At 49.0% G+C, this 23,424-nt stretch overlaps 3 protein-coding genes across 3 annotated transcripts; all 3 read right to left on the bottom strand.

Annotated features, from left to right (window-relative positions):
* Nucleotides 1–5,463: 5,463 nt before the first annotated feature.
* On the bottom strand, nt 5,464–8,280 carry LOC128502643 (kelch-like protein 9). Its single transcript, XM_053472509.1, has 4 exons — nt 7,168–8,280; nt 6,449–6,701; nt 6,207–6,367; nt 5,464–5,844 (listed from the first exon to the last, which is right to left on the bottom strand). Exons 1-4 carry the CDS (start codon nt 8,194–8,196, stop codon nt 5,464–5,466), a joined length of 1,824 nt encoding a protein of 607 aa, XP_053328484.1. The 5' UTR covers nt 8,197–8,280.
* Nucleotides 8,281–11,078: 2,798 nt separating this feature from the next.
* MAN1B1 (mannosidase alpha class 1B member 1) lies at nt 11,079–16,455 on the bottom strand. Its single transcript, XM_053472508.1, has 13 exons — nt 16,203–16,455; nt 14,940–15,048; nt 14,717–14,847; nt 14,397–14,518; nt 13,838–13,947; nt 13,556–13,741; nt 13,269–13,417; nt 12,936–13,124; nt 12,657–12,847; nt 12,340–12,460; nt 11,934–12,131; nt 11,684–11,815; nt 11,079–11,610 (listed from the first exon to the last, which is right to left on the bottom strand). Exons 1-13 carry the CDS (start codon nt 16,308–16,310, stop codon nt 11,410–11,412), a joined length of 1,947 nt encoding a protein of 648 aa, XP_053328483.1. The 5' UTR covers nt 16,311–16,455; the 3' UTR covers nt 11,079–11,409.
* A 1,692-nt stretch (nt 16,456–18,147) lies between these two features.
* UAP1L1 (UDP-N-acetylglucosamine pyrophosphorylase 1 like 1) lies at nt 18,148–23,020 on the bottom strand. The gene is made up of 9 exons (XM_053472510.1): nt 22,509–23,020; nt 20,781–20,985; nt 20,469–20,644; nt 19,989–20,161; nt 19,673–19,866; nt 19,420–19,560; nt 19,104–19,289; nt 18,721–18,787; nt 18,148–18,300 (listed from the first exon to the last, which is right to left on the bottom strand). The coding sequence occupies exons 1-9, from the start codon at nt 22,795–22,797 to the stop codon at nt 18,220–18,222; spliced, it is 1,512 nt and encodes a 503-aa protein (XP_053328485.1). The 5' UTR covers nt 22,798–23,020; the 3' UTR covers nt 18,148–18,219.
* Nucleotides 23,021–23,424: the final 404 nt, after the last annotated feature.

Here is a 23,424-nt window from a genome sequence, read left to right as displayed (position 1 = left end):
AATGCCCCTCAGTTACACAAATATACCCTGCAATAGGGCAAAAAGTCACCTAAAAACAGAAGTGCCCCTCTTTGGCCTTTTGGGGTATTAATTGTTCTGAGATTCCCAGATCGCGGATGATTATCAGGAAGCGGATCCCGAGTGATCAGATAACCGTCTGTTCCGTGGATGTGAAGCCGTTTCATGCGCGATCCGCTGCCAGGACTCGGCGTTCACAACATCATCCGCCTCGAAAAATGAGTAAGAAGCGGAGAGTGGGAGAAAAATCTCTTTCCTTCATCTCCTTCCCACAGAGAGAGGACAAGCTGTGTGTCACAGTGTGCGAGTGTGAGTGCGTGTGTGTGTGAGTGAGTGTGTATGAGTGAGCGAGTGTGAGTGTGTCAGTATGGTGTGTGCATGTATCTGTGTGTGGTGTGTGTGAGTGTGAGTGCGTGTGTGGTGTGTGTGAGTGTGTATGAGTGAGCGAGTGTGAGTGTGTCAGTGTGGTGTGTGCATGTATCTGTGTGTGAGTGTGTGTTCTTCTGCTTGTGTGTTGTGTGTGGTGTGCGGGGGGGGGTCTCCAATTCAGCTACAATCATAACTGGAATCAGAATTCTGGTGGATTTGTGTTTATTGATACTTTGTTTTGTTTGCTTTGTTTATAAACAACCGAGATTCTAAACAAAACACAAAAGATTCCTTCCTGTTTAATGACTTTATCAGGATTTGGATAGTTTTATAATAAACGCTACGTGATGCCCAGAACCCGTTTGCAGATCGGCCCCATCCGGCCCCCGTCTAGTCCCCCGCTTCTCCTGCTGTAACGACTCAAACCTTAATCAGTCGTTGGTCTTGTCTTAGATTCAGGAGCCGTATGTCTATCCCATGCATGTTTAATCCCCTCACTGTATTACCCTCTACCACTTCTGCTGGAAGGCTGCTCCACTTATCTACCACCTGTTCAGTAAGGTAAAAATTCCATCTAAACCCCTAACCCTCTAGTTTTATGGCCTCCTGAGAGCGTGTTGAGGATTACTGACGTGTGAAGGGAAGGCACTAGAACATCCTAGAACATTGATGCTTTGGTGCTGCGACCCACCCTGACCTCAGATTTATCTTGGTCATTAAAAGGTTAACGTCTCATTTACGTTTTCTCAATGACTTTCCGGATGCCTTTGAAGCCATCCACGGGATCAATAATAAATCGGATCGTTCCGCTGGGGGCTCGCGCAGGTCTCCGGGGGGGCGACGGAACCCAATTAACTGCATTGTTATAAAATAATCGAATAATGTTTTTTTGTTTTTTTTTTTAAAAAAGAAAAAAGTGTGCAAATTAAAAAAAAAGGGAAATTAAGGGAATGACCCCTCTGAAGCCCCCTTAATGTCCTTGGCTGACTCCTTGGGGTAAAACAACCCTTTTCTTGTTAGGGTTGATCTAACGATTGTAAGCTCCTGTGCGCAGGGTCCGCCCCCGCCCCCCAGCCAGCCGCCCCGTGGATCTGCTTTCTGTATTAGATACGCGGATGGGCGTCCCGGTGGGGAAGTAACGGCCGCTGCGCAGAATTCCCTTTTCTTGATTAATAATTCATTTGTTCCGTGACTTCATCGTAGAATCTTGGAGAAGATGAAAGGCCGGTAATTACCATACAGATTCCTGCGCGGTGGGGGGACGCGGGCGGGGGGACCCCAGCGACCTTTGGAAAATGATATAAAAAGACCCCAAAATAATTACCCCCTCCCCCCATACTCGGCATATTAATCCATGGTTGTCGTGTTTCCCGCTGGGTTATGGTGCCCCCTGGTGGCCGGTTTCCGCAGCACAGTCTGATCCCCGCAGACCCCCGGACGGGGCGGAAGACGGGCGATTCATTGTCTTGCAGCGTTATTGATTTATCGATTGGCTGTTATTCTTATTGATCGGGATATTGGGCTTTCTGATTACATGCGGCGATTCAGCGATCCCCTGCGGGTCCATCGCGCGCACGCACAATCCACATGACAGATGGGGACGCTGCCGTCTCAAGAGGAGACGTCTGAGGTCTCCGTTGGCCCAATAAAATGTATCAATGTCACCTAAAGGATAAATGTCCGTCACAGATGTAAGAGTGGGGGGGGCTCTCCTGAGCCAAATCCAACCCCTGAGCCAAGGTGCCATCGAAGGTCACAGAAAACCAACCTAAAGCCTGACAAACCCTCGCTGTATTAGCCTCTACCACCTCTGCTGGAAGGCTGTTCCGATCAACAAACACCTCCGTAGTCATAAAATTCAAAAGGGTCCGCACCTTGTACCAACTACTACCTACATTTATAAAAATCCAACCCAGTGCCGCATTCCCCCGTTACATTTACAAACGGGGGCTTCTTATTAAGGGTATAAATTACCCCAGACGCCTGCCTCTCGCCCCCAGTAATATACGAGTTTCATTTGCTTTCCGTTGGCTCCGGGTGATTGGATTTCTGCGATGCTGCGCCGTATAAACGCCGGCGCTGGGTTATAAATCCTCCCTTGCTGGGCGGCCGCTTCCCGGGGCATTTTAATTGGCCGTATTTTACTGTCGATTTGGGAACAATTTATTTTCGGATTAGATTTACAAACTGAAAAATATGGAATTCATTTCAGAAATGACCAAAAAAGCCAAGATTTATCCGACTTCATCAAAAAGCTATAAATAACAAATAATAAAATAAGGTAACCGAGGGGTAACCGAGCAACAGAAAATGTACATTATTTTCCTAAAAAACATTCTAAATTGAATTATTATTCCAAAAACAAATTGTTCCATTTAAACCGTTTCATGTATTTATGACCCCCCCCCCATGGGGATACCGGTTTCATTTCTGGGTTAAACGCCGGTTTTATTGGCTTTTTTAAGGGAAATATTTATGATAAATTTTATTCAAAAGAAATAATTGTTGGAAATTCAGCTCCGTGGATAATATTTTAGGGTTTAATGGAGGGTAAACTCAGTGATCCCACCTGGTTTACATTATTAGTCACCGGGGTAGTTTATGGGGGTAGTTTTTGGGGTGATCTGAGCTGGAACCTCCATTAAATTCATGTTTTGGTGTTTGGTGGCCAAAGATAATTGGTTCCAGCATTCTGGAGCCTGAAGAAAAAGGAGCCCCGGTTTGTTAGATCTCTTTGGACCTTCGGCACGTCGGGAAAGATGCGGCAGGTACCGGGAACGCCTGCTCCCGATGCCGGTTCTCGTTGGTTATCTTGGGGAGACTCATCTTGGTGGAGTTGGCCAGAAGTCCTCCTTATCATCTCTTCTTCTTCTTGCACTTCAGCAGAGATGAGGACCTCGTCCCAATCCTTGGCTCTGCTCAAGTGAAAGAAGAAGAGATGATAACGAGGACTTCTGGCCAACTCCACCTGCGCCAAAGGCCAACAAGAGTCTCCCCAAGATATGGAGTTGGGTGAAGCAGGAGAAGCATAAAAACGTTAAAAAAAAACAAGCATTGGGTGCCCGCCTCATCATTTTAGACTTATGGTGACCTAAAAAGCCAAGAACGGCCTGCCCGAGATGGAAGCCCGGCTGGAAGTGAAGACTTGCGTTGGCGATGGTGATATCTCAGCGGTGGGGGAGTTTGGCGCGAGACAGCAGAGGCTAGGTTTGAAATCTGAAAAAACCCACGGCATTTACCAACCCCCCCACCACCACCACCACATGTTCCGGACTTTCGACCCAAAGCAACAATCAATCGGCCACAAAGAAGAGATGATCGTTGAGTTGGGGCTCCTGACTCATCCCGAGGACGGTGTGAGATCTCCATGGTGGAACCCGTTTCCAAAAGTAACCAAAAGCCAACCACGGAAGAAGAACATCCCAAACCCCGCTTCTCTGAATCCGATTAAATGTCCGTCTTTCCTAACGGGCCCGGCGCGCGACAACTTCATGGATTCCATGCGGACGGGACAGGGCGAGCCGCACCGCACACCGGACACCGGACACCGCACACCGGACACCGCACACCGGACACCGGACACCGGACACCGGACACACAGGGCTTGGCTCACAATTTGCTTTATAAACAACTTTAACGGCCGAAACCCCCTTTTATATAATAATAATAATAATAATAATAATATATAGAATTTATTCATTTTATTTTTGAATGAATGATTCTGAAAACATAAACGACCGGAAATGTTACCGCGATGACTCAGTAGCTGGATAAACAGAGTAAGCGCTCGCGGAAAAGCGTTTTCAAGTGAAGCTAACAACGCAGAGAGGCAGAATCGGAATAATCGGAACGCTCAACGTAAAGATAGCAATTATTTTGGATTCCTGGTGCTTTTCTGACGCTTCTATTATGATCGGAACGCCGATTATCTTTATATCGCCGCACGGGGGTGACGCGCGCTGGAGGCTCCTAATACATATTCCTCGCTACGTGACATATTGTGTTATTTATAGTGATGACATCACAAGGTGCTTTAAATCCCATTTAAAAGAGACATACGCGCTCTCGTCGTGACTTCCTTTGAGACAGAGATCGAATACAACCACAGAATTACTTTCATCGCCTGTACAATGCAGCGGTTACAACGTAACTTCTTCTACACGGGACGTCCGCCGCCCCCCTGCGAGAATAATAATAATAGTAATAATAATAATAAAACAATAATAATAATAATAATACTAAAACAATAATAATTAAAAAAAAGCAATAATAATCATAATAATAATAATAATAATACTAAAACAATAATAATTTTAAAAAAAACAATAATAATAATCATAATAAAACAATAATAATAATAATAATAATAATAATAATACTAAAACAATAATAATTTTAAAAAAAACAATAATAATAATCATAATAAAACAATAATAATAAAAATAATAATAATAATGAAAATAATAAAAAATAATACTAATAAAAATAATAATAAAAATAATAATAATAATAATAATAATAAAAGCCACCAATCAATTCAAGGCTTAAACTTGACCGGCAACCTGTCGGCGTCTTGCAGTGTGGTCGGAGTTAACACTACGAGCGCTACAATTTGTTTTACAAGGGATTATGGGAATGATTAAAATTCATTTAAAAAGAAGCTTTATTTAAATATCTATTTATAAATACATTGTAGCAGAACACGGAGGGAAAGATTTATTCCGGAACGTTGAACGCATCTTCCCAAACTCATCCAATGGCGGTTAAATCACTGCTCCGATGCAATGCGGTCCCATTCCGTGACGGTTGCCATAGCATCTCCTTTCTACTTCTTTCTTCTAATCACCAGAAAAGATACATTTTTGAATCATTATGGGAGATTCCTGTTTGATTTGTGTCTGAGGGCTCTACCCCTTAAGTATTAACCCCTTAGCACTTAATTGACTTTGATTTTAACCCTTAAGAGATGAACGTGGGGTTTTAAAGACGTTGAGTTGAGAAGACGGCGGAGAAGAGAATAAGATAAGAAATAAAATAAGAAATAAATAAAAAAACATGATTTTTGGGGAGTAAATTTTAGTCTCTTCCAGGTTTGCTTGTAATAAATAACTTGAGTGTTGATTTCTTCCGGTTGGGACCGGCTGGGTTGTCGTCTTCTTTCTCCGCCAGCTTTTTCACCATGTGGTGGGGCAGTTTGATGGTGCAGGAGGCATGGTCTACCAGTGGACGGGGCAGACAGCCAGCCTTCCTCCACGTCTCGGCTTCGGGGTCGTAGATAAACACGCTGTCTTCTTTGTTCATGCAGCGTAAGGACCCCCCGCCGGTGAGATATAACTTGGAGCGGTGGGCGACCACGCTGAACTGGCAGCAGTCGAAGGACGAGGTCTTTAAAGTGCCCCACTGGTCAGTAACGGGGCTGTAGAACTCCGTCTCATTCACGTGGATCCATTCGTTAGCCTGGAGCGAAACACAAGGGTTCTGATTAGGGCAAAAACACAATATATTGGTGTTTTCCTAATTGGATGAGTATCATTTTTTGGTCGAAGACGAGGGGAACCTTTTATCTGAGCCGACATTTTACGTCAAAGAAGAGGATCAACTTAACGAGGAGGGAGGATCAACTTAACGAGGAGGGAGGATCAACTTAACGAGGAGGATCACTTCATGACCCAAGGTGGTGGCTGCCAGGGCCAGACTGGGGACGGCCCTTTAAGGCCAGCGGCTGCCAAATGGCATCATTGTGGATGTCGGCTGGATACGTGCGGTGAGTGGCCGTTATCGAGTGCACCTAACTTGAGCGAGGCCATGCATTGACTTACCGCGTTAAGCGTGCGGCCACCGATGCAGAAAATGGTGTCCCCGATGGCGGCCATGCCGTGGTCACAGCGAGCGAACGCCATGGCGCGATTCACCACCCAGCGCCTGAGCCGCGGCAGGTAGCTGTACACGTCGCTCGAAGTCTTCCCTGCCGAATACCCTCCTGCCAAGAACACGACAATCAATACAATTTCTCAGCCGCCATCATCGTAGAAGACGCTGATCCAGCACGTCGAGTCTTTACCCGAGATATACAAGATGCCCTTGTGCGTCGCGCCGGCGTGGTCTGCCACCGGCATCGGGAAGGGCGCCGTGAATTCCCATTTATTTTTCGCCGGCTGGTACTCCTCCGCCGTGTGAGTGAGATTCCCCAACAGCGTCCCCCCTCCGACAGCGATTATGCGGTCGGCGACCACCTCGGTGTGGAAACGCGTCCTTCTTTCCAACATGCCGGCGACTTGCAGCCAGCTGCCGTTCCTCGGATCAAAACGAAACACCTGCAGGACAGACACCAAGCGTTCCCTGCCATTATACGGAGGAGCGGAGCGCTGAACGCGACGGCCAGCTACATAAACCGCGTAAACCCACATAAAAGAAGAAAAAATCCTTCCCCGAGACCCAAATTTACGTTCTAGGTATCTCTAGACTGTAAGCTCTGTGGGACAGGGACCTCCTAGACTACTGCATCCAGTCTTAGAATGTCTGTGTCTGTATTATTGTTACTGTAACCAGCACAGAACCCCCCCCCCTGCATTAGTTCTCCCGGTGCCTGTACGTTCAGGGTATGTATACCCGTTTTATGCATTCTCTTTTACCGAAATGTGCTGTTTTTATTGAATTCCTGTGCCGAGAGATCCCCTCCCTTTCTATTCTATGATTTGGGTGGTGCGTATCTCATGTAAACTTGACGTCTCGCTTGCCCTCGCTTTGTTTGCTTGCACACGCGGATCTAAAATCGTTTACCTCGTTCGATGGATGCTTTCCTGACGGGTCAAATCTGCTTTGCCCTCCGATCACAAATAAGAAGTCATTGACGACCGCCACGCAGTGATTGTAGACCGGTGTACGTAGTTCTCCGACGTCCGTCCACGTGCCGCCATCTTGGCTTTCGACCCAAATGTTCCCACAGACCTGGTTGTCCGCCGTCCTTCCTCCAAGGACCAGGAGCTTCTCGGAGCTCGACCTGATGGAGGAGCTCTCGGAGCCGAGCGCAGGCTGAGAGTAGATTTGGGAGTGATACCTCAAGGCGTCCTGAAGGTACCTGAAGCAGCCGGAGTGGGTTTTCATGATCGGCGTCTCCTTCACGTGCTTCTGGAGATCTTCCAGCGGAATCAGCGAAAACCTTATTCTCTTTAAGACATCCCCGGCTTCCTTCAGCCTGGAATCATCGCGTTGCAACCAAGACACCGCACAGTTAAATAAATCCAACTCGGAGTAACCCGGGATGTTCTTCCTATCCAGGATCTCACATAGCGTCGTCTTATCAACTCCATCGAAGTCTTCCGGAGCGCGTTGACGACGTTGGCCGACATACTCCATGGCTTTTTGCCTGAGCTCTTCGGGGCCGTGTTTCTCGACGACATTTAAGACGTCCACACAGTTGTCCTGGTTCAAGCCATCTTCTAGGAACTGAAAGCACAGCTTTATTGCCTCCCGAACCAGCAGGACCTCCGCCGCCTTGATGGTGTCTTCAACGTTGGACAGAGACAGAGACAGTTTGCTGGAGTAAATAAATTCCAGAATATTTCTCAGACCCCTCGGGGTCACGTCCTTAAGTCTGACGGTGTCGCCCAAGTCGGAGTCGGCAAACAGCAGCTTGCAGTAGGTGCTCGCCGACGCCAGTATTATCCTGTGGGCCGGAAACCGGACTCCGTCCGCCTCCAAGGTGACATCGCACAGTTCATTCCGCGACCGAAGCTGGCAGATCCTGCCGAGTAATTTCCCCGGGTACTCCTCGGAGGTAAAAGTGCTGACGTCGGAGCCGTTCTGCATGTTGGGATGACGTCACTCTCCGGCGCGTCACCAGAAAACCCGGGGCATAAACCGACTCCTTAACCTTCTTCTGGCTTCCTTTGCTCTTCAACCCTCCGCGAAACTCGTGAAGGAAACTTCCGGACAGAACGCGACCAGAAGACCGACTCCCCTGCATGCACGGTAAGAGAAGGAGTATCGTCTCTGGGATCTCCAGCGCTTGGCGATAGCGTTGCGCACCATTCATTGTAACACAAACACAAGTGACCCCTGCGGCTTTGTTTTGTGAGGGCTGATTGATTTAGCAGGGGGCAGGTAAGAGAACGGCAAGCCCGGACTTGCTCCGATTACAAAGACCGAAGGAATGTTTCAAATGAAGCCGACCGACTGGACAGGTTGGCTGCCGTCAGATTTCATTTTCTTATCTCGTGTTCAGCTCTGTGCAATAGATCTAAAGACGCGCGAGCAAGCGTATTCCCAGCGAGCCACGCTACGCTCTCAAAGCCCACGTTTTATTTAGCGCTGTTCCCTTTTTTCAGAACACTTTTATTTCGTTACATTTTATTGGACTGAGAAGACGCTTTTTGTGCACCGATATCTCTGTGTCTTCTTCAGAGGTTACTGAATTATTTCTTTTATGCCTATTTTTGGAGACAATTTACCCTCCTAGATCCAGATCCAGTTTGTTTATCTTTATAACCAGGGCCTGGACTGGGCAACTGGCACATAATGGGCAAATGCCCAGTGGGCCGCTGGTCAACAGAGCCACGCAACCACTCAATCTGCCACTCCAGCTGCAGCTTGGGTGCTGCAGCATGCAGACGGATATGCCTGGCCATGCGCAACGTGAGCATAAAAACATTGCATGGAGCCGCACGTATCTACCCATCAGTCACACTGACGTCATCAGGCGGCTGCTGGCCTTAAAGGGCCAGAGCCTCCTTGTGATCGCAAGTCCGGCCGTGAACTGTAACAGTCGTAATATATATTTTTTTACTTCCTTAGAGCCTTTTCCAACTCAACACATCAGTGATTAAAGAGAAACAGGCGGAGGTAGTTTGTGAAAGTCTTTAATGAACCCCCGACAGGTAGAATTAAACGTACTTTCTGTGAATTACTTTACAAAACCTTCCAAAGAGCGAACGGTTCGAGCCAAAAAGTTCCGAACACAAAACGCGGGCGACGGCGAGAGAGCGAGCCGCGGGAATGTTCTGCGCCAACGAGAACGTCTAAACTCCTGAGAAGAAGAAAATTCTAGAACGATGGCAAAGCTGCGGAATAAACTCAAGACGGCTCATCGCAACCAACACGTACTTCGTTATTATTTCTCAAGCACGACCGTCACATTAGGGAGAAGCCCGTCACTCGCTCCAACGGTTCCCCCTTTTCCCATGATCCCTCAGTGCAGACTGTATCGGAATCCCATTGGCCATCCCAAGCGGGAAGTTGTAAGCCGCTTCCCGTTCTTTTAGCGCACGGCGCAGGAGCCTCCAGCGCTAGAGATTGTTTCTAGCCGCGCAGGTCCCTCCGTAACGCTATTATCACAGATATGTCAGGGCGACGGGCAAATTATACCCTGTGACGGGGCAGCAAGGGGGGGGGGTCTCCCACATAAAGAGCAACGGGAAATAAAAGATTAGGAACATCTTTGAAAAAAAAAAAACCTGGAATGTGACGGCAAAACTCTCAAATATTCAGGAAATAAGCACAAAACTTCAATACGGGGCGTTTGGGTTACAATGCGTTTTAAATTACGCCGACATACACTGCGAATAACCTACAGCGAAGAGGATCCGCGAATTGATAAAAACAAACCGGTCGGCTCTGGGCATTCCCACCGAGGGGAAAAACGCTATTTTACAGATCAGTACTGACAAAAATCATCTTAGGTATGGACCACTCAGCCAACACTGCGCAAACCCTTTAAGGGTTAAGATTATAGAATTAAATCCGGAATATATACATTTACACACACAAAAAAAACATTTGAATCCCAAATAAAATAAAACTTGATCAATATATATATATTATAGCGTATATATTATTCTGAAAACATCTTTCAAATAAAAAAAAAATCTCAACATTTTTTCTACTCTATCCCTGGAAAGAAAACTCCAGACTTTCCCCTCCAACATGCACCGGAAAAATAAAATTCACATAGTTATACGTCGGATTTCTCTGCCCCGGGCCATAAAACATCCAAAAATAATAAATTCGTTAAAAGGCTGCATTGGCTCATCCTAGACGATTATTGTTATCGGCTGTAAATCAGCGTCTGCGTTTCCTGCTTAGTTTGACGCCGCTGAAAGCAAGACACAAAAAGCATTAGATTCACACGGATGCGAGAGAATAAAACAAAACAAAAAACACCAAGAAACCGGTCGACCGGACCCGTGGACCATTTGGATGACACAGCGGCCGGGCCTTCCGGTTTATCCGGTTAGAGCAGCCGCCATGTCGACGCGTTTCGCAGTTTATGAATTACTGGCGCTGATAGCAGCTGAGAGCCGGGAGAAGAGAAACGACCCTTTGTTTATAATCCGGAATATTTACATTTTAAGGATATTCTTCTTTAATTCATCGGGGTGCGTCGGGGGGGGAGGGGGGTGGTGTTATTCACAGTGCTCCCTGTATATAAAGTGGGACGGCCGAAAAGTAGGCAGTCGGCATTTTACCAGATGTGTATCGGGAGGGGGGGGGCTACAGACATCATCCCCGCTGTATTTCACCACCCAAAAAGCATAACTTATCGGTCTGTAATTTGCTCCGAGGGCTCAGATAAAGCTCGTTAGGCTCCCGAAAGCTTCCGTCCCTGAGGTTTGGAAATGTATCACACGACGAGGAACATTACAGGGACGCCCCAACGCCAACCAATCTCCCTGAGGCTCTACTGCGTTTCGGAAAGCAGGCCGATCTCAGGAGCAAGGAGGTTAAATTCTTGCACTTGATGGTCGTCGTCCTCCATGGGGCGGGAGAGAGCTCTATACGAGCCCAAAGGCTACTTCAAGCCGGAGCTCTCCGTCCCAGACCAGCCGCTCGCGCCCAAGTCATTGAGACGCGCTTAGAGCAGAGAGGAGAGGCTTGGGTTTGACGCTACAATGTTTCTCGCTCGTTATGGTATTAAAAATACAGGAATATCATGAAAATGTCAGTATTGTAACAGCAGCTGTGAAAGAATCGGATCCCGTGGGGGGGGAGGGGATTTGGCGGACGACATCACCGGGACGGGTAAGATTAAGATGTCCAGATAGGGAGCGGGTGAGCCTCCGTGTTGAAGACGTACTTGTCCAAGTTAAGGAGGTCCACGTCGTCTGAGAAGAGCAGGAATAAATACTTGAGGGTCTCCCCGAGGAAGAAGCTCTCCATTTTGTCCCTCGGCTCTGGGTGGCTTGGACTCTGCACGTTGTTAATGGAGGTGAAGCCACCGGTAGGGACCTGAGAAGACAGATACGTTTTAACAGAGTGTCCCAAACGAAGAATTATCGGGCGCCCGCAGAATAATACTGACCCGAGTGTACTTGTTGAAGTTCTGAAGGATCTCCCAGCCCCAGTCCTGATACTTTGTGTCTCCGGTGAACCGGTACAGATAGAAGAGGCTCTCCACCGTCTCGGGCCGTAGGAGATTGTGCCGGTCAGCAGGCTACCGGGCAGAAGGAAAGAACGGTGAAAAGGGAAGAGGGGCGACGCGGCTTTCTAGCGGGTGGGTAACCGATATCTCTATGCTTTGGTCCTTGGAGACCTTCTCAACCAATACAAACCTTGACATCTATATCTTTAGAGCCTTTCTGCGCATGTAGAAAGAAGTGCGATATCTCGGGGCTCAGGCCGGTCTCCATCTGCTTGTACATCTGGTAACAGGTGTCCATCAGGGCAGCGGCGATTTCCATGTGATCGGCCGTTATGCCGTTGTGGGCTCCCAGGGCTAAGGTCCCCGGAAGAAAGCAAACCAAGTGATCCTAAGGAGAGGATTAGGGAGACGATCAAACTACGTCTACAGGTTTCCAAACCGCGTCGGCCTCCGAGGCTTAATCCGGTTTCCCAGTGAAGGAGGATCTTCACTGCTATCTCAGACCGTGACAATTCATGCGAGAATAGTATACGAAGTGCTCGAGTATACCAGAGGCGGTGTTTAAACCCGGTTTATATAAAGCCCCGGCCCCTTACCATCTTGGGACTAAAGTGTCCGTGAGACAGCTCCCCGACAAACGTCAGCTGACTGGGCTCAGACTTTCGCAGCAGGTTTTTCTTAACGCCTTCAATCGCCTGCATATAATCTTCCAAAAACCTGCAGAAGAGCCCAAAAGTTATAATACAAAATCCCCAGAACGCAACCCCTGCCCACGTCCAACACATAGGACGGCCGGCACGGGATATCAGACTGTCCTCCGGCTTCTACGTTTGAGCGTTAATCATTATAAATGTAACCTTCAGATCAATACAGCAAAGAACAGTCTCTTATCACCGCGGTACGCGGGACTTACGTGTTCTCTTTCTTCCCGCTCTGGATCCACTGCTTGAGCAAATACTCGTAGTAGCTATCGGCTCGGGCTCCAAGAGTAAACACCCCGAGGTGGGTGAACTGCCCACTGTTTGTGTTGATGAACATGGGCACCAGTCCGTCGCGTTTCCCCGAGAGGCCGCGCACGTGCTGGGTCACCTGGTCAACCGCTTTCTAGAAAAGACGGGAGGAAAACAAAAAAACGTCATCGACGTCTCCGGACCAAAGATGGCCGAACAATCAGAAGGAGAGGTCAGATCACCTGGTACCGGTCATCCCCTGTGACGCGAGACAGCTCCCTGAACTCCAGCTGGACGCTGGTCACTTCGGCCACCGTGCTGTCGGACGTCCAACGCGGCGGGTGGGCTGTACCTCGGCCGATGTTCACATCAGAGAAAGGCACCTTAGACGGGGTGTTGAACGCTGGAAGCAGGCGGGTGCCGATGTCTGTCTACGGACATAAAGAGGACACAGTATGGAAAAAGCAGCCATTGCAGCTGAAATACTCTCCTTCACCCTCTACAGAGTCGTAGATCCTGGTCCTAGCGACAGAGCTACATTTTGGGGTCTCTAACAAAGAGGCGGCAGGACTTACAGCTTTGTCCAGGAACAGCGAGTCCTTGGTCAGGTGGTACGTGCTTAGAAGTCCCCCCAGGATCCGGATTGTGCTCTCAAACAGGTTGACATCAACATTTTTATCGAAGGTCAGCTTGGTGGCCACCCAGTCTTTGGCTTCTTCAAACTCTGGAACATAGGAGCCACCGTGTTACAGGAACAAGATGCCTCGCGCTACGAGCGGAACCCCAACCCTGCCGCTCGATAAGATTTAAGGACTGAGCTATTTAGTTTTTTGGGGGGGGGACTTAAACTTTGTAAACTCACCATCTTTTAGGCCCATAATCCACATGCTGTCCAGGGCGTCGATAAGCGTGAGCCCCAGACCAAACCACTCGTTGAAGGACTTGGAGATGGGCTTTAGCTCATCGTGACCCCAGGCGAAGTCTTTGTACCCTTTCCAAGCGTGCCGGAACGCTTCTATCACAGCCTCCTGGCGCTCATTGACAGGCACTAAACGAGACATTGCAGCGTTACGGATCTTACGGCCCCCGACCCGGATAGACGGCCATTAAAAGGCATCACAGAATAGACGGGGACGGCGAGTACCTGGATCCTTTTGGTCTGCGATATCTTGAGGGGCTGCCTTAGTCTGTTCTTGCACTTTATTCGGGGGCGCTTCGGACGCTTGGACGGGTTCTATGACAGCTCCTCGCCAGCTGTGTGCACAGAACATTCAGACATTGCTACCGGTATCACCGTCCGGCTTTTCATGTCACGTGACCTTAAAAAGTCATTACTTGGCACACAGGAGGGCGCACCCCTAAAACTCCCAGCCGTGCGCGACCCACCACGTGGCTTCCGGAGGCTCAGCTGACTCTGTCCCTAAACAAATCGTTTTCCAGGAGGTGGCGTGGAAGAAGTCAGCTCTGGGGTTTGTGGAAAGTCCTTAGAGGGCCGCCTGCGAGCCGTTACCCAGGAAGCCACATTTAAGGGCTTAACGGCTAAATGGCCACCCCCCCCTGCGAAGTTAATGTATATACACCGCATTAACCATGCGTAACAGACCCCTTTATTATCAGGCACATGCCGAGGTGCCGCGTCTCCCTGGTAATCGCTGCCGGCTCGTTCACAGTAGTCGGTGCATCGCACGGCCCGCGGTCAGTACCTGATGACAGGCTGGTTCACCTCTACTTGATCCGGCCTCTGCTCGTTGTCTTCAGCTATTTGGCTGGGCGTAGGATGCGGGTTTAAGTTGGGAGGACCCCGTTTATTCGGTCTCCTTGGTTTCTAGGTCAAGATAAAAAGAAAAATGAAAACCATGAAAAAAAAAAAACTTGTTACAATATGACGGCAGTGAGATGGCTGTCCTCGGGGGCCACGGACAGGAATCCCGATACCGCTGCCCAAAAACAAGCTGGGTTATCCAAGTATCGTGGGCTGTATACGGCCTCCGAGGACCGGACCCCCGAATAACGACCCCCGTACCTGAAGCGGCGGCTTCGGTAATTTCTGGTCCGTGTCCTCAGCTCTCTTGGGTGCCGGTAGCGCAGCTTGATGGGCAGGGTTTAACCCCGGCATGTCCGCTTCATAACGCTCCTCCAGCTGCTTTGTCAGGGCTAAGCGAACATCAGAAACGGGTTCAATGACATAGAATCTCTTCATAAAGACAAGAGTTCTATACGGGGGGGGATTGGGGGGGGTCACGTACTTCTCCAGTGCTCCCCCAGATTGGAGAACGACACCAACCCGCCGACGGCAAGCAGGGCACAGAGCGAAAGGATGACGGCGCGCTGGAACCTGGACAGCTGCTTCCATTTCTACAAGGAAAGGAAGGAAGAAGCATCAGGAACGCCGCGTCAGCGCTCCGCTTTAACACAATCGAGCAGACATGCGTCTTTTTACGACCTGCTGCGGGCAGCGGGCTTAACCCTTTCAACACCGGAGCTCGCAGCGCCCAGCTCCATCAGCTATCACGGCTCACGGCTGCCGGATATGTGGACGAGCGGCATTCTTGCGTTGAAATACCCCTTGGCTTTCATTAAAATAGCATAAAATACGCTCCCTGCTTAAACTACTCCGGGCAAACGCATTTCTCCCTGGTAAGATCTGCGACGTTCCCACTTGTTTAGCGGGCGATGCCCTCCACGTTCTGGAACGTACTAGGAAAACGTCTAATTATTTCCAAATACTTTCTCAGTCAACAAAAAAGGAAAGCCGGTGAAGTCTCGTCCAATCAGGAGCGACCGTTCCTTCTTTCTAACAGAGCCAATATGCCCCCTGAATTCAGGTAAACGTTGCCCCACCGCACGCCCGTCACGCACCTGGCAGCAGCGCCCGGCCATGTCACGGAGCCGCTCGTCTCGTCTGTCCCAGCGCATGAGTTAAAGCCCCCCGAGGACCCCCTGCAACATCCGCAGGATCTAAACACAGCGTCTACGCCCCGGCTCCAGGTAAAATGATACCCCCCGCGCTCAGCGCTTTCTAACCCCCCACGGAGGATCCGCCGACCCCCCCCCGAGCGTCACACAAGTCTTTCTTGCATCATCTGTGAATGCGGTGATTTACCCCGCGGGGTGGGACGGCACTCAGGTTACACCTGGCCGGGGGTCTCTTGTCGTTACATCTCCTTGTAAATAAAGCTCCAAGCAGGTGGCATTATTAACCCTCTGCAGCCCATACAGAGCAGCTGCCATTATTAACTCTCTGCAGCCCATACAGAGCAGGTGGCATTAACCCTTTGCAGTCTGCAGATATGTACAGGGCAGGTGGCATTAACCCCCTGCATATCTGTACAGGGCAGGTTGCATTAACCCTCTGCAGTCTGCAGATCGATACAGGGCAGGTGGCATTAACCCTCTGCAATCTGCAGATCTGTACAGGGCAGGTGGCATTAACCCTCTGCAGCCTGTACTGGGAATAACCCAGGGTGTGGACGGTGTGTATGCGGCCCCGGCCTGTCCCAACTTCTCACCCGCCAGCAGGACCTCCTTCTCCAGTTCTTGCTGTTGTTATATCCGCCTCCCCCTTCCGCCTGGATGAGCGTCACGGACATAAAGTCCCGGCGCTGCGGGGAGTACATGGCTCCGGCCGGCACCCTGTCAGCCGTTCCCCATAACAAGCCAGCCGTACGAAGGAGGAGCGAGGAAGGGGCGGAGCGGCTAACAGAGCCCGAGGCTGCGGCCTAACCCACACCGTAAACAAGTCGCCAAGCGCCATGCGAATCGTATGCGCATGCGGGGAACCACAGAGCACCCATAGGATCCGGATAGAGCGGCAGCCGCGGGTCACCTGACCAAGCTCTGAGCTGTCATTAACCGTGCGGCCATCTTTAATGAGGGCAAATTACCAACTGGCAGATATTTTATTATTTACCCTTCAGAGATTTGTAGCAAAATCTCCGTCTGATGCTTGAATAGCGATTTATTATATACGGAGTGTAAACAGGTTTTGCAGATAAGAGGGATATAAGGGAGGGTCAGATGGTGCGCAGACATGGAAACCAAAGTATTTTGAATATTCAGCTCATAGTTTGTTGGTCACTTTAATGATTCACGTAGTAAATACTAAAGTGTCTGGAACAGTATGTCGCTCGATTGTCTGGTCCAGGAGCAGGCAGCTACGTGGTGGATATAACACCAAATACATCGACAACCAATTCCACAATTATTATGATATCCGCTGGTGCCCCGCTTACACTTACTGGTGCCCCGCTTACACTTACTGGTGCCCCGCTTACACTTACTGGTGCCCCGCTTACACTTACTGGTGCCACTGTGACACTTACTGGTGCCCCGCTTACACTTACTGGTGCCCCGCTTACACTTACTGGTGCCACTGTGACACTTACTGGTGCCCCGCTTACACTTACTGGTGCCACTGTGACACTTACTGGTGCCACTGACGGGGCCCCGGGGGACACACTGGTGCAGGGACACTATACTCAGTATGAACTGGCAATAAGTGTTGTAGGGCACTGATCCCAAATTATAGTCTCCAGCAACACCATGGGCGACTTCCAGTGACGTTGGAAAAGGTGCAAGGGGACAGAGAGATGACCCCACGATCAAAAAAGTGCAGAACACAATGTGCTCCTAAAGTACTTTACGTTACTTGCATCGATAGATTTAACCGACAATTCCGTTAAATGAGGAAATAGGTTCTTTATTTAATCAGATTAATAATTCCTACCGCAAAGTGTAACTTAATTGGTAAAAATAATATTTTACCTAAAATATGAAGCGTTGAATATTTCATGATAATTTCCCTTTAAGCAAAAACAAAAAATACATATCAAAAAAATAAAAGGTAAAGCAAATCTATTTTAACCGAACAGATCAAGAGCATGATTTGGAGATCCAGTAACCCTCGGGGTGCAAAGGGTTTAAGGCACTTTATCCTTATTAACTCTTTCGTTGCAGAAGTTTTGGAGACCCAGACGTAACTCGTCAGGAGTTTTGTAAATAACCGTCTGTTGGCCGCGCGTCTCTGGCCTTCTCTAAAGATGGCTGCAGCCAGGACTGGATCGGGCATCCGATCATTAATTTATTCTTTGGCATTATTATCTCGGAAAGAGACCCCATTGCCGCTAAATATTTTAAGGGGGGTATGAAGCGCACCGAGATATTTAGTGCATGTGCAAATCATAGACGCATAATAATTTCATAGTAAACGAGCCTTAGCGTTATTATATAACGACAGATTATCAATGAGGATCCATTTGTCTCCACGGGGGTTAAAGCCCAGCCGGTGGGTAAAGCAGCATTTGAAATGTCATAGGAAGGAAACTGAGGACCTTTAACCTCTCTGTCCTAAGAATTCTACAGAACATCTAAACTAAAAGTACAGCTGGTTGGACACAAGTCGACTGGCAGCGATGCCACGCAGGATATACTTGGGATGATGGGAGTCTTCAGAACGGTCCGGCGTACGCTATTAGCAGCTGCTGGAAACTCTCCTCCAAGGCAAGAAGACGACGATATTTCACCCGGTTAAGCTTCACATTCTTTGGTGTTCTCGTCCAGGATGAACGGAGTAGAGATGTCCTTGTTTTTCAGGTAGATTTCTAGACCCTGCAAACACCGCAAATACAGTTTATGGGAACATAATAAAAATAGCTCATCACCAAATATAAAAATGTTTCTGGAATCTCCTACAGGGACGCCGTATGTGGCAGATATTAGGAGCTTGGTCTCGTGATCCGAGCCGGCACAGCGATAGGTTACAGCAACGACATCGCCAGCCAACATGAACTCGTTACCCCTGATTGCCATCCGGACTAAAGTGCGTATAAACTGATGGATTACTATGTATCTGGGGCCGCGATGCCCAATCTCCGTTTGCTTCCCTGCATATGCACCGAATTATGGGGGTTTTAAATCCCATGGCACATGAGTATAAGTTCGACAGCTAGCTTGCTTTTCTGTTCTAACCCGTTCCTATCACGACCTTAAGTTAAGCTTTATTTGGTAAGCAGCTCCGTTTAAACTCACTTCCCCGAAGTAGGACACCAGAGGAGAAATCTCGCACACAGCCGGGGGGTCGTCGCTTTCCGAAATGCTGCGGAGGGCAAAGGAAAAAAGAAACTATGAGCCAAGATAAGGTCCTGTTTGGTTCTCCGCAGGTTCATCTAAACACTCGGTTTGTGTTCTCTTTTTGGGCACACAGTGTGCGCTCCCCACTCCTCCTATTGCCGTCTCACCTTCGCATCCACGAGAAAGCCGTATTGTAAGTTGTTAACTGGAACAGTGTACACCACCACACGTCATCATTTTGACATTGTGTGTCTAAGTACATCATGAAAGCCCCCGCAGGAGGATGCTGGTGCCTCGCCTGCCCTCTAACAGCCACACACCTTGGCTACGTTGAGATTTACCTGTCGTTTTCTGGAACACGGCATCCATTATCATCCAGAAAGCGAGTGCCGGCTTTCCGTGCCCAGCGATAATGCTGCCAGAGAAGGGAGCGTCTTGCCGTGGTCGGGGTGTCCTTATCAGCCGTGTCAGCATTCTTCAGAGGGGAAAACTCTTCCTCTCTTAACACCTCGAATGCCACGAAGTTCCTGTGAAAAAGAAAGGGCTTCCTCAATATATATATATTACACAGCGGGTTTATTACAGACAGGTGTCTTTATTCTACGAGTAACCTTCTTTTTTGGCATTTAGTGCCGCCGGCAAACATGTGACACTAACTTGGCAAACTGGAAGACGTCAAAAACAAACTTCTCCATCTTTATTCCATTTGGCCGCACAGGCTTGACCAGGTTTCCTTCCTCGTCCACGTACGGGACCTTCTTAATGGCGACATGGTAGCCTAAGCATGGCTCCAGCGTCCTAAATAAAGAGGGAGAATCGCACTTTGTAAACATTTTCAAGGAAGCTGAAAGGCATTAAAATTTAAGAAACCGATACTCAAGGGCGGAGGGAAAGGTAGCTCATTTCTCACGTGGCCACATTCTTGAGGAAGTCCAGGGAGAAGAAATGATTGCAGATGTTTCCAGCGTTATAAGTCAGGCTTCCATCGGGATTGCGCTTCTCTGCAGTTTCCGGGCTGATCTCGCTATATTCTACCACTTGGTAAATCCCGTCCACTTGGCAAACTACCCCTACCGGCTCAGCCGGATATGCCTTCTCCACAACCTAGTGAGGACGACACATAAAATTGGGTTAGTGATTTATCTGCCATACATTTCTATGGGTTTTTATGGTTTTGGAAACATGAACAGAAGGTCGGTCGTTCTTTCACGGCCTTTCACGCTAACCTTGGCCCCGCAATCAGCTCCTCTGGACACACAGAATCCAACAAAGACCGGATCGGCCATCTTCACGAGGATGTTGTCCACGCAGTACACTTGGACGTATGAGATGCCTCGTCCCTCCATGTCTTCCAGAATCTGGTTGTCAGACAGAGCTCGATATAGGCCACCATTCCCGTCTGAAAGAGTCAAACCATCACCAAGCTGTTAGACGTTCAGCAGATCTCTCCATATTCCAGCCTCCGGTCGACAAATCGAAGACGTTTTCTTGACACATCAAGCAACGAAAAAGGAGATCTGCTGAAGGTCTAGGATGGGAGACATTGAGAGAAACCAATAAATGTCCTTAGTCCAGGTAGTCGAGTTTTGTGTAGAGTAGAGCGGCGAGCTTGAGTCATAAAGACGACTCCAACTGCGAGAGCTAATAATCTAAAACCAGTCCACGCGTGAGCAATATGGAAACAAACAGAGATGTGTGCGGGTTACCTGGAGCCATGGCCACCTTGTCCTTGCGTTCTAAGATGGCCTTTCCATCAAACCCCACGGCTGGAAGCATCCCCTGCTCAAACATGATCACGTTCGATCTGTCCAGGCCAAAATAGTCGTGGTCTTCAAAGAACTTTTGCGTGGGGCTGAGTGTGAACTCACTGGTCATGATATACCTGCGGAGACAGCAAGCAACAGAAAGCGGTTATTACCCAATACGATACCTGCCCTCTAAGCAAAGCAGTTCCTCGTACAGAGCGTAGGCACACGTGGGCCCCACCACATCCCTGCTGTTGTATTATGCGTTCGTACCACGGCACGGTGCATTTGGTGGAATATCTCTCATCGGCCAGTTTCTGTACCCGGAGGATGCGTTCAGCCTGGATCTGATACAAGGTTTTCTTGCTCGGCAGCCCCACGTTGTACATGCCCTTGGGGTAAGTTACCCCCAATCGAGTACCCTGACCACCTGCAAGAAGCAGTACAGCCACCTTGTTCTGGGAGATCTGATGAAGACCTAGAGATCATAATTACAAAAAAAAGATATATGATACACTGAAAATACATTAAATGGATTTTTTCCACCAAATTTTTGGTTTAAATATACATATAATGAAGTCAGTGTACTTCCCAACGTCACCACTGGGCGGCGGTATGGCACAGGCTCACCGAAAGGGGCAAAAGATTTTACTGAATTCATACATTAACCACGTACAACACTGAGAAGGGTCATATATATAGCCTTATGGAGTCTTCAGCTGAAGGCGGCACCTTTTTTGGAGCCCTACATAAGCTTTCACGGGCTCAGAAGTCTCTTCTTTAGAAGAAATAGCTTTTTAGGTTATGATACATTATTTCATAATAAATAGAAAATGTTCATGTTATAAGTAATAACGGCTTATAGTAAATTATTTTTAGAACAGGAATGTGTAACAACATCTGAAAATAATTATTATAATAATAAAAATAACAATAAATAATATTAATAATAGCAGTAATAATAGTCAATAATAAATATATCTGTCCCGCATTCACAGGCTCTCCCCAAATATTCACCATAAACCGTCCATAGTTGTGTTTTTAACATCCTTTAACAATAGAAGGAAGGAAGCCAGACGGAGGGGCATTAACCTACGGAGTCACACAGAGGATTCCATATGAATGAATTCACTTTGGAAAGTACCCTGCCCCATGTTAGATGCCCCGTGGCAGATGCCCCATGTTAGATGCCACGTGGCAGATACCCCATGTTAGATGCCCCGTGGCAGATGCCCCATGTTAAGTGTTCCATGGTAAATAAAAACAATGTGAAATTAAATGTAGAATTACTGTTATCCCCACCCTGCCCCCTAATATGCAAAGTACCTTTTATCCCCCTAACCTGCCCTCTATTCTCATCCCTGTCTCCTTATTCTTCTAGCTTCATCCCTTTAAACCCCAAACATTCAACTAGGCAGCCCCCCAGCCTCCTCTCTGTACCCCCCCAGCCTCCTCTCTGTACCCCCAGCCTCCTCTCTGTACCCCCAGTCTCCTCTCTGTACCCCCCCACCCCCCCAGCCTCCTCTCTGTACCCCCCCAGCCTCCTCTCTGTACCCCCCAGCCTCCTCTCTGTACCCCCCAGCCTCCTCTCTGTACCCCGAGCCTCCTCTCTGTATCCCCAGACTCCTCTCTGTACCCCCAGACTCCTCTCTGTACCCCCAGACTCCTCTCTGTACCCCCAGACTCCTCTCTGTACCCCCCAGACTCCTCTCTGTATCCCCAGACTCCTCTCTGTACCCCCAGACTCCTCTCTGTACCCCCAGACTCCTCTCTGTACCCCCCAGCCTCCTCTCTGTACCCCCAGACTCCTCTCTGTACCCCCCAGACTCCTCTCTGTACCCCCAGCCTCCTCTCTGTTCCCCCCCCAGCCTCCTCTCTGTATCCCCAGCCTCCTCTCTGTTCCCCCAGCCTCCTATCTATACCCCCCCAGCCTCCTATCTATACCCCCCCCAGCCTCCTCTCTGTAACCCCGGCCCCTCTATCCCCCCAGGCCCCTCTTACCTTCCTGCTCCCAGCGGCCCAGCTCCCCCGGGTCACTCCGGCTTACCCTCCCCAAGAACTCGGGGGGTACGGGCCTCATGCGCTGGTCTAGCCGCTGGGGGGAGCTGCTCTCTTGGTTGTAGGCCTCCAGTGCCCGGCGGCAGTGGTCCCTCAGCTCCCGGGGCTCCATGAGCAGGAGCTCCCCGACCAGAGCCTCCCTCTCAACTGGGCTCAGCTCGGGCCAGAACCGCAACAGTTGCTCCTGGCCAGCGTCCTGCAGTCTCCGCCGGACTCCGACCTCGGCCTCCATCGGATGCAGGGGATGGCGCTGTCACTATGGATACCGGATTAGTAAAGGGTCAGTACCAATAGAGACCGGTCCAGGGATGAGGCGGTTGCTATGGAGCAGCGCGAGACCTCCGCTCTAGGGTTGCTATAGAGACCAAATGAGTCCGGAGCTACGAGAGACTGAATAAAGTGCAGGAGGCGGGGCCCGGCACGTGACACTGCTGGCGGAGGGACCAGAGGGATCACGAGACGAAGGAAGGTTATAAAAGCGCTGAACTGGTGACTCGGAACTGCTCTGAACTGGTAACTCAGAACTGCTCTGAACTGGTGACTCGGAACTGCTCTTCTTTTTGAATATCTCTTATTTTTAATTTTTTTAAGTACATTTTACCGTTCAGAGGATTTCTGAGTCACCAGTCCAGAGCAGTTCTGAGTCACCAGTTCAGAGCTGTTCTGAGTCAGCAGTTCAGAGCTGAACTGAATTGGTGACTCAGAAGTGAACTGAATTGGTGACTCAGAAGTGACTCAAAGAACGGTTCAATTCACTTATGAGTGAACAGAATTGGTGACTCAGAAGTGACTCAAAGAACGGTTCAGTTCACTTCTGAGTGAACTGAATTGGTTACTCAGAAGTGAACTGAATTGGTGA

Source organism: Spea bombifrons, chromosome 8, assembly GCF_027358695.1.
Source record: "Spea bombifrons isolate aSpeBom1 chromosome 8, aSpeBom1.2.pri, whole genome shotgun sequence".
Classification (NCBI taxonomy): domain Eukaryota; kingdom Metazoa; phylum Chordata; class Amphibia; order Anura; family Pelobatidae; genus Spea; species Spea bombifrons.
This window is presented reverse-complemented; position numbering and strand designations above follow the sequence as displayed.

Bases quoted from the DNA above. Each gene is read 5' to 3' on its own strand.
- LOC128502643 (XM_053472509.1), bottom strand. From the start codon at position 8,196: ATGCAGAACGGCTCCGACGTCAGCACTTTTACCTCCGAGGAGTACCCG. The intron at 6,368-6,448 runs GTAAAGACTCGA...TGTTCTTGGCAG, and splicing joins GGGCATCTTGTATATCTCGG to GAGGGTATTCGGCAGGGAAG. The intron at 5,845-6,206 runs GTAAGTCAATGC...GTTTCGCTCCAG, and splicing joins GTGGCCGCACGCTTAACGCG to GCTAACGAATGGATCCACGT.
- MAN1B1 (XM_053472508.1), bottom strand. From the start codon at position 16,310: ATGTACTCCCCGCAGCGCCGGGACTTTATGTCCGTGACGCTCATCCAG. The intron at 14,848-14,939 runs GTACGTGACCCC...ATGTTCGCTTAG, and splicing joins TCTGGGGGAGCACTGGAGAA to CCCTGACAAAGCAGCTGGAG. The intron at 14,519-14,716 runs GTACGGGGGTCG...ATCTTGACCTAG, and splicing joins TACCGAAGCCGCCGCTTCAG to AAACCAAGGAGACCGAATAA.
- UAP1L1 (XM_053472510.1), bottom strand. From the start codon at position 22,797: ATGGAGGCCGAGGTCGGAGTCCGGCGGAGACTGCAGGACGCTGGCCAG. The intron at 20,645-20,780 runs GTACGAACGCAT...CTGTCTCCGCAG, and splicing joins ACCAAATGCACCGTGCCGTG to GTATATCATGACCAGTGAGT. The intron at 18,301-18,720 runs GTGAGTTTAAAC...CGGTGTTTGCAG, and splicing joins TGGTGTCCTACTTCGGGGAA to GGTCTAGAAATCTACCTGAA.